The 14927-nt window shown below is 41.1% G+C and overlaps 1 protein-coding gene across 2 annotated transcripts in view; it reads left to right on the forward strand.

Annotated features, from left to right (window-relative positions):
* b4galt2 (beta-1,4-galactosyltransferase 2) overlaps window positions 1–14927 on the forward strand; it is a 550978-nt gene that overhangs the window by 72735 nt on the left and 463316 nt on the right. For both annotated transcript variants that reach the window (XM_043699063.2, XM_043699065.2), the window contains exon 2: window positions 9283–9669. In XM_043699063.2, the coding sequence (XP_043554998.2) occupies window positions 9357–9669 (313 nt within the window). In that variant the 5' untranslated portion in view covers window positions 9283–9356. The remainder of the gene's footprint in view (window positions 1–9282; window positions 9670–14927) is intronic.

A 14927-nucleotide genomic window follows, 5' to 3' on the forward strand; every position in this document is an offset into this window, starting at 1 on the left:
AGCCTCACTGGTCGCAGACCCTGAGTGCCACCGTTGTGCACCATCCACTGGGAGCTGCTCTCCCCCTACCCCCTGCAGTACATGCATCTGGTGTCTGCAGATAAAGTGGCACTGCTTCCTGATAATCTTGTGGTACATTTCTCACCTTGTCGCTATTACACAAATTGAAAACCATTGATAAAGTTTGCTCTCTTCATGGCTGTAGAGGTAACAAAACAATTTTCTTCAGTAGTCTGCCATGGTATCTTCCTTTCATTTCTGCTACCCACCCTGTGATCCTTGACCAGTGGTAGGTTGAGGGTGGAGAACACATTTTGGAAGGTGATTAGCCTTTCCACTGCTGTTGCTGCACGAGAATGGGAATCTCTCACCTGGAGGATGCTCCTGTTCATGCAGCGTTATATTCAGGTAACGAGTGTGATCTTGCATAGATAGCTTTGATGGTATAACTTGAGCTCGCTCAGGTCTTGGCACGCTTTGCTACCAGTGCAACGAGCCTTAATACTCATGGCCTACATTTTGAACCTCCACTGCAAAACTAATATATATCTTGTGGGATAGAACATAAATGGATCGAAGCTTTTATTCAGATATACAAAACTCTTGTTAGACCACAGTTGGCAGACTGTGAGCAGTTCTAAGTTTAGAACATTAGGAAGGAGGTCTTGGCCTTTTAGCTATTTCAGTATTAACTTTTTTTTAAGAGTGCTAACTTGACTCTAAGGGCAAGATTATGAGAATAGATAACCTAAACTGGGGCTGTGTTCCCTCGAATTTAGAAGGTTATGGGGTGATTTCAAAGCTTTTAATGAGAACAGAGTTTTTCCCATTTCACCCTATTTCACAAATCAGTGACTTAGGGTAGAGATACTAGATCTTTCTAGAATCCGATTGGCAAACATTTTTGCACACAAAGGAGTAAATGTTTGGAACTCTCTTCTGAAAGTATCAATTGATGCTGGATTGATTGCTAATCTAAAAATTATATGATAGGCTTTTGTTAACCAAAGATATTGGGGTTATGCAATAGAGGCAGGTATGTGAAGTTGGAGTGTAGAGCAACCATTATCTAATTAAATGAGAGAACAGAGTTGAGGGTTCATTCCCATGTTTGCAGTTCAACTCTGCACAACACAAGCTTTTTTCAACTTGAAGAAGTAACAAAGAGAATTGATGAGGGCAAAGCTGCGGGCGTGATCTATATAGACTTCAGTAAGGCATTCGACAAGGTTCCTTATGGTCGACTGATGAACAAGGTTGGATCACATGGAATACAGGGAGAACTAGCCAATTGGATGCAGAACTGGCTCAAAGGCAGAAGACAGAGGCTAGTGGTGGAGGGTTGCTTTTCAGACTAGAGGCCTCTGACCAGTGGAGTGCCACAAAGATCGCTGCTGCAAATTGACAATTCTGCTTAAAGCAGCTAAAAGCTGCATTCCCGAATTAACCATAGTGTGCCATAATAAAGATTAGCAGGCAATGCTTCCCTTATAGCATAGAAATAACTAGACTAAATAAGACATTACTAGCCATCCTAACTGACTTTACAAGTGCAGGTGCAAAGAATAATTTCGCAAGATAGGGATGCTTAAATGTGGAAGTAAAGTTGGTTCCCAGGAAATATCGTTGGGCTACATTGTTGATTTATGTCATTTATATAAATGATTTGGATGTGAACATAGGAGATATGGTTAGTAAGTTTGCAGATGTCACCAAAGTTGGAGGTGTAGTGGACAGCGAAGAAGGTTACCTCAGATTACAATGGGATCTTGATCAGATGGGCCAGTGGGCCAAGGAGTTGCAAATAGAATTTAATTTAGATAAATGTGAGGTTCTGCATTTTGAGGAAGCAAATCAGGGCAAGACTTAAACACTTAATGGTCAGGTCCTTAATGGGGAGTGTTACTGAACAAAGAGACCTTGGAGACCCAGGTTCATAGCGCCTTGAAAGTGGAGTCACAGGTAGACAGGATAGTGAAGAAGGCGTTTGGTATGCTTTCCTTCGTTGGTCAGAGTATTGAGTACAAGAGTTGGGACGTCATGTTGCTGTTGTGCAGGACATTGGTTAGGCCACTGTTGGAATATTGTGTGCAATTCTGGTCTCCCTGCCAAAGGAAGGATGTTGTGAAACGTGAAAGGGTTCAGAAAAGATTGACAAGGATGTTGCTGGGGTTGGAGGGGTTTGAGCTCTAGGGAGAGACTAGGTAGGTTGGGGCTATTTTCCCTGGAGTGTTGGAGGCTGAGGGGTGACCTTATACTGGTTTACAAAATCATGAGAGGCATGATAGGGTAAATAGGCAAGGTCTTGGGGTGGGAGAAGTCCAGAGCTAGAGGGCATAGCTTCAGAATGAAAGGGGAAAGATTTACAAGGGACCTAAGGGACAGCTTGTTTTAAGCAAAGGATGTTACATGTATGGAATGAGTTGCCAGAGGAATGAGTTGCCAGAGGAAGTGATAGAGGCTGGTGCAATTATAACATTTAACAGGTATCTGGGTGGTGACATGAATAGGAAGGGCTTAAAGGGATATGGGCCAAATGCTGGCAAATGGGACTAGATTTATTTAGGATTACTGCTCAGCATGGCCAAGTAGGACCGAAGAGTCTGTTTCCGTGCAGTGTATCTCTAGGATTCTAACTGAGGAGTGTTCTCAGATCCAAACCTGTTCTTGTCAAGTTTGTATTCAGTCACCTAGTTATCAATCTTGGGTACTAAAATAGATTAGGTACAAAAATGGAGAAATAGAGAAAAGAGTTAAATGTTCTACATTACAGTTGTTCATAGAATAAATTAGGAAAATAAAGAAATGAACTTAAAAGATGGACATTACAGTCTTTCTATAGTCTGCAGTCTCTCCATGCTGGGAGCTTTCCACACATAATCTTGCTCTCCCCTGCGCTGGGCTGACCTCAACAGGGCTCGCAGGCCTTGACTGCCATCTGTGATAGGCCTACTGCATCAGGCCCCAGCCTGCTGACTCCCAGCCCGCTGGCTGTCCCGCTCCACCCTGACTGCCATCTGTGATAGGCCTACTGCATTAGGCCTGACCTGCTGACCTTCAGCCACCCTGCTGCAGGCCCCCAGCTCGCTGGCTGTCTTGCTCTGGCCTGGCCCACCGACTGCTGGCCGCCCTGCTCCGCTTAGGACTGGCTGACCACCCCACTCCATGCCGACATCTGCTGCAACACTTTGTGCCATCATTCCTGCTCTCTCCATAGTGTCAGTTCTTTTTAAAAAAAACTGTAAGATTGAAAAAAAGAGAAGAACGAGAAAAGGAAACGAAAGGGCCGCAGAGGGAAAGGGCGAGCTCTGGGCTGAGCCTGGATGCTGCCTACTCCGCTGTTGCTGTCTTAACAGGCATTAGCAGGCTTTATTGGATGTGACTGTAAAATGATAGTACATAGATTATAACTGTATACAAAGGATAGTAGGAGAGGACAGTAGGGGAGGGGATTGCCGAGTGGTATTATCACTAAACTGTTAATCCAAAGACTCAGATAATGTTCTGGGGACCCAGGTTCAACTCCTGCCAGAACAGATGTTGGAATTTGAATTCAACAAAAATCTGGAACTAAGAGTCTAATGATGATCACAAAACCAATTTCAATTGTTGGAAAATCCCATCTGGTTCACTAATGTCCTGCAGAGAAGTAAACTGCCATCTTTACCTGGTCGAGCCTACAGCTGACTCCAGACGCACACCGATGTAGTTGACTCTTAATGAGGGATTGGTAATTAATGCTAACCTAGCCAGCCGTGCCTACATCCAGTGAATGAATTTTCTGATTTATTACAGATTCTGTACAGGTTGCTCTGCTATAACACATGTTTCGTTAATACAAATTCACTGTAATGCGATTGACGAGTTGGGGGGGGGACACTGTTTCTAAAGCGTGAGCTTTTAAAGCATGTGTTGGCAATAATGCGATTACATCACCAACACTTTGTGCGCTGTTTCTAAAGCATGGTTTTTCTGTTAATGCGGGGTTGCACAAGAATGCAACTATTGCTTAATATAAGGATGACCTATACTCAGTTCCATATGATTTGGTATCACCATCTCATAGTTCCTTATCCATTACTCAGCAGCTAATTTCAAGGTAAAAGTACAATTAACCCTTTACACCACATCTTCCTCTAAGTTTGTTCTTCTCACAAATTGTTAATCTCATGAATTATTTATGGTTTTCAGCCAACTTTTACTTTCCGCTCCAAGTCTCTTTCACCTGAGGCATCAATCTCCGACAGTGCTCTTTGCTCTCTTATATGTCTTTGGAACATATTGACTCGCATAGCTTTTCATTGTAAGGTGAACACATTGGAGTTGGATGGCAGCTTCTAACAGCAACTGGCCCTTAGGCTGCGATGTCTGAAGATTTTTGAAGATGTTTCTAAAAAAAATTGATAAAGGAGATGCGATAAGTTTAGTTTAATTAGGTTTTCACAAGGCTATTGGTAAAGTCCTCCCGAAGTGACTGGTTAGAAAATTAAAGCACATGGGATAGAAGGTTGTCGACTATCTTGGATTAATGATTGGCTAATAGCCAGAAAGCAGAGAGTAGGAATATATATTGGCAGGCTGAGAATAACGGGTATCGCAAGGATCGGTGCTTGTTCCCAGTTGTTCACAATATACATCAATGCTTTTGAGATGGGGACCAAATGTAATATTTCCAGATGATGCAAAGCTAAGTGAGATTGTGTTTTGTAAGGAAGATGTAAAGTGGCTTCAGGAGGTTTTGGACAGACTCGGAAAATTGGTAAGTATATGGTCTATGGAATATAATGTGAAAAAATGTAAAGTTATCCATTTTTATGGGGGAAACGGATGTGCAGAGTATTCCTTAAATGTTAAGAGGTTGGAAAGTGTAGATACACAAAGGGACCTAGGTGTCCTTGTAAATATGTCAGTAAAGGCTAAAGTGCAGCAAGCTATTAGAAAGGAAAGCTAATAAAATGTTAGTGTCATTTACGAGAAGATTTGAGTGTTGGAATCATGAGTGTTCTTGTTCTTGAAGTGTCACGTATAAGAGCTTGGTTAGACCACACCTGAAGTACTGTACATGGCTTTAAGCACCCTGTCTTGGGAACGTTGTTATGTAACAAAGGCTCACCAAACTTGTTTTTAGGATGGCAGGATTGTACAATGAAGAGACATTGGGAAAACTGGGCCTGTATTCTTTAGAGTTTCGAAGAATGAGAGGTGATCTCATTGAAAGGATTGGGCAGGGTAGAAGGAGGTAAGATGTTTTCCTTGGTTGGGGAGTCAAAAACCAAGGGCACACTTGTAAAAATAAAGGAGATGGCACTCAGGTTCAAATGGGGAGAACTTGTTTTACTCAGGGGATTGTGTGAATCTTTGGAATTCTATACTGCAGAATGTTGTGTGACTCTGTCTTTTAGCATGTTTAAGGTTGGGTTTTAATACAGTATCCTTGGTTATGGGAGAGTAGAAGGCATTGAAGCGTTTGATCAGCCATGATCGTATGGAATGGCGGGACAGGGTCGATGGGCTGAATAGCCTGCTCTTGAATGGATGTTCCTATTGAATCGGGTAGATGAAAAGAAAAAGAAAGAACATTCTGAAATCAATTCTGGACATAAGCAAATGAGGATTTTCCTTGCACTTCTAGTGTAGGAACTTAGCTTTCTTCAGCTAATGGCATCGCCCTCACATTGGCTTCGGTTCGAGGCCATGTAAGGCACACAAGAAGATGTCTGCACTTCCAGCTGAAAGGATTTCACCAATTGAATAAGCTCTAGACTAGAATCTGTAGGAAATTCCTGCTTATGCTCTGGTACAGACTTGAGAGGAAATGGGACAATTGTAGAACATTCAGAATATATTAGCTGCTTAGCAGTCTTCAACTCGGCCAAGTGATTGAAATAGCTTGCTGATAAGTGTCCTGCTCTCCACCATTTATTTCTGATTCCTCCTGCAAAAGATGGTAATCATTATGTAGTTGATCTCTATGATTAATGAGAGCTTGCTTTTGTGTGATAGTGTTCTGCAAATTTAAACCAAGATTCCTCTTCTCTCAAGGGTTCTTCAAATGTAGGCTCATTACTCAAGTTATAGCAGCATGTTTTTCTCCGTTACTAATTCACATTGATGTTCAAGCTCTGAAATGCTGAGAAAAAGAAAGACTTTTGTAATGTCTATTAGGGTGTAGCACTGGCCTTCAATTCAGGTGCTCTTTATAGCTAGCCCCTGGTCCTGAGAGTCTGGCACTGTTTATCAGTGCATAGTAGGATCAGGTCTGTGCTCAGATGAATGAACATTAACAGGTTTATAAAAAGAGGATAGTAAGAAAGGACATCGCTGACACTCAATAGTTTCAATAACGTTTCCATGTGACCTGATGTCATGATGACAATCTCCTTCTGCAGTGTTTAGAATGAAGGTATAGCTTTTTTCATTCACTTGGGAGGCATTGGCATTGCTGGCTGGACCAGCACTTATTGCCTGTCCTCATTGCCCTTGAGAAGATGGTGGTTAGCAGCTTTCTTGAACTGTTGCAGTCCATATACTCTCGGTAGATTCACGATGCCATTAGGAATGGAATGACCCAGCAGCAGTGAACGAACGGGGATTTATTTCCAAGTCAGGAGGATGGTGAATGGCTTGGAGGGGAACTTGCAGGTGGTGGTGTCCCCATGGATGTGCTGCTGTTTCTCTTCTAGTTGAAAGTGGTCATGAGTTTGGAAGGTGCTGTCTCAGGATCTTTGATGAATTTGATTAACCCTTTATTCCCCAATATTTGCTCTACAAAATCCACTTCAAAAGCAATTAACTATAAAGGACTTTGTAATATATTGATTATCTGTTGATGACATTGGAATATTTACTGATTTACTGCAGAATTCAGCAGACAGCAAAGAGTAGTTTAAAAACAGAACAGCATCTTCCAGTTTAAAAACAGGATGTTTTCACCTGCAAGATTGCAGTGAGTGCAGCCAACAAAATACCCATGTGAAATTACTTCCAGGTATGCTTTCTGGGGGTATGATTGACAGGGAAACTAGCTAATCATCAACATATCAGTTAGAAATTATGATGTTACTAAATGCAAGAAGGATTGAGGATTTAGGGGCATCTGTGTATATGCAAGTTTATCCCCTCTCTCTCCCACTTTCTTTTCTCCTCTCTCTCATTTAAACTGGGAATGAGTTACTAAGTGATTTTCATAAGGTGAAACTTGGAATACATGAATTGGATGATTGATTGAGGTCAATTTCTTCATATTACAATGTTCCACCAACAGAATTCTGTTGTATCTCGGTGAGATTTTAGGAAGATTAACGAAATTGCTAAGTTTGTAGGCGTAAGGTATGCTGTAATTTAAAGCACAATGTATTGCACTGTTTTGCCAAATATGAAGCCAGTTTATACTAGCTTCTGTCATTGGGAATTATCTTTTTCCAGTTCCATCTGTGTTGAATGTATGACGTAAGAGAACTGAGTATGGTGCCTTTCTTAAGGGAGTAGAGAGTTATGACCTTTGTGGTAAAGTGCACTGATGCTCAAGTCTTCCTACCCCTCAGCATCACCACAAAATTAAGGATCTAATCAAAAGCATATAAAGTCCCTGATTTATTGTTTTGATGGAATCATGTTAACAGAAAACACTGACCAGGTTCCAGTTCTTAACAAGAATTATTGTTTATTACAAATTCGTAACTTCTAATCACCAGTAAACAACTATGAGCTATCAAAATATACGTCTACTAATTAAACCCTTTTTAAAATCCGTACACACACATACAAATGAACAAAATAACTCTGGTTTTATTGGTAGAGGGAAATGACAGTTCAATAGCACCAATCTGCAGGGTTCGCAGGGATGATGCTTGGACTTTTTGTTCTTTATTCTTTTTTCTTCGGGTTCCATCTCTTATTCACAGGAAACATGGGTGATTGGTATACAAAATGTCTCATATTTATTGGTTAAGGGCACCACCTTAGAGCAACTATCCTGAGAAAATAACAAGCTTGCTTCAGGTATTTTTACCAGCGAGAGGGAGAGACACAGCCTGATCTTGCAGAAAATCAAAGGCTTCTGACTGTGCATCTGTCACACCCAGAAGCTGTTCAGCTATCCAGGAACCAATCAGAGAGTTATTATCTGACTGACTTTTAGCATTCACACCTAGTCCCAGTTGCACAAACTAATCAGCTACTTGTTGTCAGTAAATCCACACTGACCCTACTCACCCAGGTGCTGGGCCAATTTTAAAATTTCATTCACAGGATGTGGGTGTCACTGGCTAGGCCAGCATTTATTGTCCATCCCTAATTGCCCAGAGCACAGTTAAGAATCAATTCTGGAGTAACATGCAGACTTGACCAGGTAAGGATGGCAGAGTTCCTTGCCTGAAGGGCATTAGTGAACTAGATGGGTTTCTCCTGACAAGTGAGCTGTTATGTGGTCATCTTAGTTTCAGATTTTTAATTGAATCCAGTTCCACCATCTGCCATGATAGGACTTGAACCAGAGTGCCCAGATCATTACCAGGGTCTCTATCAATAGTCTCGTGATAATATCACAAGGCCATTGCTTCCTTTATTCACATCTTTTTCCACGCTAAAGAATGCAGCAATGTAAAGACCACACAGAGTTTCAGTAACTTGTTTTAAAAAGCACAGTAATTCCTTCCACAATCCTTTGTCTTAAAACAGTTCTTCTCCACAAAATAAAATGATATGTGCTTCAATTGTGATGTAGATATTGTTCAGTAAGGGCTTTAATACCCTGGAACAACCTTTTGACGATGTCAAGGTGTTGATTCTCACCGGGCATAAATAGCACAGTGTGGTCAGAGCTGAGAGAGAGGAAAGAGAAATAGATGTGGGAAATGGTCTATGAATAATATAGTGGTAAGATCAGAGTCTTGTATGTCTGTGTTGTAATGTTTAGTTTTAATATGTAATACAATGTTATAAAGAAGCCCAAGTCTGAATACAGTTCTTCTCGATCAGTTTGCCTTGAATCCAAACATGTAGTATGGGCATAAAACCACACCATGAAAGAGACATGGACAGCCAAGTAGAAGGACATTGTAGATTACAGGCTGTTTGTTCTCTCTCTCTCTCTCTCTCTCTCTCTCTCTCTCTCTCACTCTCTCCCCCCTCCCCCAAAAGGACACAATTTGATTAGCTTCCAACGTCAATATTTTAAAGTTATTCTGATGTTGATTCTACCCCAACCCCTCAATCACCTCTGATGTCACTCCTTTGTAAATATTGGAAAGATTTAATAAATACAATCTTTTCATTTCACAGGTAGTACTTGGAATGGACAGAAGCTCTGGAAGATAAGCTAATGTGCTGCTCCATTGACTTGCTGTGTACAGAAAATGTCCAGACTGATGTTAGGGAAGACTTTGGAAAGAATATGCAAAGCGGTACTCTTGTTGTGTCTTGTGCACTTTCTTATAATGACCATCTTCTACTTGGACATCTACACCCAAAGGTTTGACATATTCAGCCGCTTTAATACTAGGAATTTCTCCAAGATGCATCAATACTTTAACATCTCAAAGCCCAATGGGACCTCACTGACATTCCTGGGGAACGAAGATCACTTTGTGTCGAGCAGGAAGTTGGACCATAACCTTACAGTCACGAAGAAGCCTTTACCGATGTGCCCTGATGTTCCACCGGGGTTAGGTAGGCTGCTCACTTCAACTTTTCATTTAAAAAAAAATTGTTGTGGGTTCATTGATTAAAATGCATTGTGGTTAAAGATTTAAAAGTGCTACAGTTTGGAATTGGTAGTCTTTCTGTGTCGTTACTATTGAGATTTCATGCCAACGATCTGTGCTTGCTGTGCAAATCGTATCTTTCTCAGGACAATCTTTAATACATAGGCAGAGTTGATCAGATTATAGCTTTCCATTGTTTCCTTGCTTTATCAGCCTGTTAGGAAGATACATCCATCATTCCAGTTACATTGCTGGCAAGCACGAATAATTGCACTCAATGTATTTCTACAATTCTAGCATACGTTGGTCACACTTAAAAATATAGTGGAAGATCAGTTTACCTGGTTGAGCAGAATTATTTAAAGGGTGTTTCAAAATTTACATATTCAGGCTACCACAGGAGACGTGATTACTAAATGTCAAAGACTAGAAACTAGAGTGACACTCAAATCTATTTGTACCATAGTGAGATCTTTGTATAAAGATGTTTGCTTTTAATTTGGCACAGTTGGAATGAAGTTTACCATTTAAAAATGTTATTGCTCATGCAAAACCTTGTTTTTTGGGTCATGTGAAAATACAAACAGAGAATAGGAGGCAGTTCAACCTCTTGAGTTTGCTCCATCATTTATAAGATCGCTGCAGATCTGATTATACCCTCAAATCCACATTTCCCCTATCCCTGTTTACCTTTCACCATCTGTTTACTAAAACTTTATGCATTTTTGCCTTAAACGTATTCAAAGGTTGTTTCCATAAAGTTTTTCAGTAAGTCTCATAAATCTGTGAGGAACAAAATCCACCTTATCTCTGTCTCAAGTGGGTGACTTGTTATTTTTTTGACTGTGAACCATAGTTCCAGATCCTTCCATAAGAGGAAACATCCTTTATGTACATCTCCCCAGTCAAGACCCCTCAGGATCCAATATGTTTCAATCAAGTCTCCTCTTACTTATATAAACTTAGGATATAAACTTAGCCTGTTCAATCTTTCCTTGTAAATCAACCTGCCTTTATATTAGTCTGTCAAACCTTTTCTGAACTTCTTCCAGTGCATGTACAAACTTCCTAAATATGGTGACCAGTACTCTATACAGTATACAAGATGTGGTTTCACCAGTTACGCCACAATAACATCACATGAAGCATAATATTTCTGCTTTTGTATTCAGCTCTCACTGTAATAAATGTTAACACTTATTAGTTTTGCTAATTGCTTATATTTTTTGGGAGGCTATTGGATTTTATGAATATACCACATAGGATTTCTGGCTGGTAATCCAGAATCCCAAGTCTGTGTCATGGGATATGGGTTCTTATCCCACTATGGAAGATGGTGTAGTGAAAATGGAGAACAGGGTTTGATTTCTGAAGTAGTTTAATTTAATGTTGAGTCCTGAAAGCTGTAAAATGAATTGGAAACTGAAATGCATTTCCTCTAGAGTGTGTAAATCTATGTTCCGAGCACTGCAGTAGAGATAAGATTAAAATGTTAGTATGAGAGCACAATGTTGTATTGAAATGGTGAGCAATTGGTAGGTTAGAGTTATTCTTATGTATGGAGTGGAGATGTTCATTGGTCACCTAGTCTATGTTTGACCTTACCAGTATATGGTAGACTGCAGGTGAGCAGTAAGTATAGTCACTCAGTTTGAAAGGAGTGCAAGTAAAATGTTGCTTCATCTGGAAGATGTGCTTACAGCCTTGGACAGTGAGGAAGGAGGATATAAAAAGGCAAGTGTTAAAACCTGCAGCTGATACGTGGGAACACTGTTGCTTACAAGCTCCTGATTTGGAAATATATCACTGTTTCCTCACTGTAACTGGGTCAAAATCCCGGAAATCCCTCCTGAGCAGCATTGTGGGAGCACATACAGCAAAGGACTGCAGCAGTTCAAGAAGGCAGGTCACTACCTCCCTCTGCGAGATAATTAATGATGGGCAATAAATGCAGGCTGCTGCTTATGAGCCCCACATCCTCTGAATGAATAAAATTGATGTTTTTTAACACCAGGCTGTCCTGTTTTTACATGCTGTTTTCATTTTGGTGGAGTCGACAACCTACAAAGTAAGAGTAATCCTTTTCTCTGACATTCAGTAAAACCTATGTGGTCCAGATTATCTGTTCCATTGGCACAAAACAAAGATGAAACTCTGGAACATGTGACTTGCACAACTCAGTTATGCCACTCTGTGTATTTTGGGGAGACTTCTTGTACTATTCTACCATTAGAATTTGACTTAGAGTCTTTCCTATGTCGAGCTGAGCATTAGGTAAATCAAGCATATTCTTCTGCCTTCTTTTGTGGATAGTTTTACCTGGAACGGGTTAGCAGGCTATTGCCAGATTCCAGTCCATGGAAACATTTGTCATAGCACTGAAAACTTCTGCTTCAGAACTAGCAGTGCCCATAGTCGAGCTATTCCAATAATGCTTCAACACTACACGGGATAATGTAGAAATTGCCCTGTCATATCCCAGATGACGAAAGCTAGGCAAATTCAACCTGACCAATTACCACTCCATGAGTCTGCTCTTGATGATCATCAGAGTGATGGAAGGTATTGGCTGTGGTGTCAAGAGGCTCGAGGCTCGACACAGTAATACTCTGTTCCTAGACCCTCGGTTTGGAGTACAAAGAAAGATGGTGTGGTTCTTGGAAGTTGATTGCCTCAATTTCAGGTAGCACTGCAGCAGTTGCTCAGGTTAGCTGTTTTGTCGATGATCTTTCCTCCATCGTAAGGTCAGGAGTGACAGTGTGCACTGATATTTGCACAATGTTCAGTGCAATTCACATCTCCTCAGATCCATTAAGCAATGAGTAACAATTTGCAACAAAGCCTGGACAGCAACCAGGAACATAAACAGAAATTGCTGGAAGAACACGACAGGTCTGGCAGCATTTGTGGAGAGAAAGCAGAGTTAAAGTTTTGGGACCCTTCAGAATGAAACCAGGTTTGGGCTGATAACTGGCATGTATCATTTGTGCTATATAGTGCCAGGTAATGGCTATCTCCAACCAGAGAGAGGATAGTCATCTCTCCATCACATTGTACAGCATTCTCATCACAGACCTCGTCCGTATGTGTGTTGGGGACTGCATGCGAAAGAGTTTGTTCCCCAACCGGAAACTATAGATGAACCAGAAGATCCACTCCCCATGAAAACCATGTCTGAGGCTTTCACTTTGGGTGACCATGGCCTATACGGGAAATTGAGATGTGATCTTCACAAAGCCATCAGGGACATCAAGAGACAATACCAGACTAAACTAGAATCCCAGACTACTCAAACAAAGACATGTTGACAGTGGCAAGGCTTACACGATAATGGGCTACAAAGTGAATCACTGACAACAATGCATCCCTACCTGATGAGCTGAATGCATTCTGTCTATTTTGAACAGAAGGCCAGTGAAATGATATCACCTGCCCTTGGGTGCACCTGTACCCACAGGCCTCTCTGCAGATGTTAGCTCGGCCTTCTTGAGAGTGAGCCCATGGAAAGCCACTGGCCCACATGGTGTCCTGGCCGTGTACCCAGATCCTGTGCAGACCAGCTGGCAGAAGTATTTGCAGACATCTTTAACCTCTCCTGCTTCAGGAAGACCGCTATCATCCCAGTGCCAAAGAATAATCAGGCAAGGTGCCTTAATGACGACCTCCCAGTGGCTCTGACATCCATCAGTGTGAAGTGCTTTGAGAGGTTAGTAATGACACACATCAACTTCATCCTCCCAGATTGCCTTGATCCGCTACAATTTGCTAATCATCACAATAGGTCCGTGGCAGAAGCTATCTCTCTGGCCCTATATTCATCCCTGGAACATCTGAATGAGAAGGTCACCCACGTCATATTGCTATTTAATCACTTTAGCAGGCCCTTCAACATCAGCATTCACCTCCAACTCTGAGACCGAGGAGTCTACTCCCCCCTCTACAATTGGATCCTTAACTTCCTGACCCTCAGACTGCAATCAGTAAATATAGGTGACAACACCTCTTCCACAATAATCCTCAACACCAGTGCCCGCTATTATCAGAGTTATGAATGGACCTCTTATATATATGAGTTGTTCTTTCTCTGAACCTTCTCTGTAGCTGTAACACTATATTCTGCCTTCTGCTCTATTGCCCTGACGTAATTGTGTAAGGTATGATTTGTCTGGTTAGCACACAAAACAATACTTTTCACTGTATCTCAGTACATGTGACAATAATAAGTCAAGTCAAAATCAAAGGCACACATCACCCTCAATTGAAATGACATTACTGTTCCTTCACTGTCACTAAATCAAAATCCTGGAAATTGGTTCCAAACAGGTTCTGTCTGCACCATGTGTGGATTCTACTGCAATTCTAAGATTTGGCTCACCACCACTTTCTCAAGGGGAATAAAGGATCGGCAGCAAATGCTGGCCTAGTCCATATTCTGTGACAGGATAACAAAAGCTATGTTTTTCTTTTATAATAAACCAATTTTGACCTTGTGATTGGAATTCTATTCTCGCCTGAATTAAAGGTTTTAATTAAATAAAATATAATGGCGAGCTCTTGAAAATTCACTCCTATTTGCTGTTTTCTGCTTGGCAAAGGATGCTGAAGAGAGGAAAGGAGAATTGCAGCCACTAGAGGTGATGTCGGCTCAAAGCTGTATTCTACACCATGCTCCAGAAGTGGGGATGCCAGTGTTGGACTGGGCTGGACAAAATCAGAAGTCACAAGGCACCAGGTTATAGTCCAACAGGTTCATTTAAAATCTCAAGCTTTCAGAGCACTGCTCCTTCATCAGGTGAAGTGGAGGAAAGTGCACAGATATAGAATATATAGGGGAAGAGATAATGGCAAGGTAATTCCACATGATTAAGAATGTCAACAGATAAATACAAGTTGTGAGTAGAGTGTTGACAGGAGGAATAACAAGTAAAAGGATGACTTATGGACCGATGAATTAAAGCAGAGAGATAATAGTAAATAATAAAGTAAAAATGGTGCTAGACACAAACCAGTTGGCTGAAATAAAATGAATAGGTATCAGACTCGACTTTTGATAGACTCTCATCATGCGACTTTCCAGAGACTTGTTATTCAGCCTGTTGACACTCTACTCACACTCATGGTATTTATCTGTTGACGTTCTTAATCACCTAGAATTATCTTGCCATTATCTCTCCACCTATATATTCTGTGCCTGTACACCTTTCCTTCACCTGACAAAGAAGC

Source organism: Chiloscyllium plagiosum, unplaced genomic scaffold (genome assembly GCF_037043375.1).
Source record: "Chiloscyllium plagiosum isolate Xiang-an unplaced genomic scaffold, Cpla_swu_hap1 HiC_scaffold_9, whole genome shotgun sequence".
NCBI lineage: Eukaryota > Metazoa > Chordata > Chondrichthyes > Orectolobiformes > Hemiscylliidae > Chiloscyllium > Chiloscyllium plagiosum.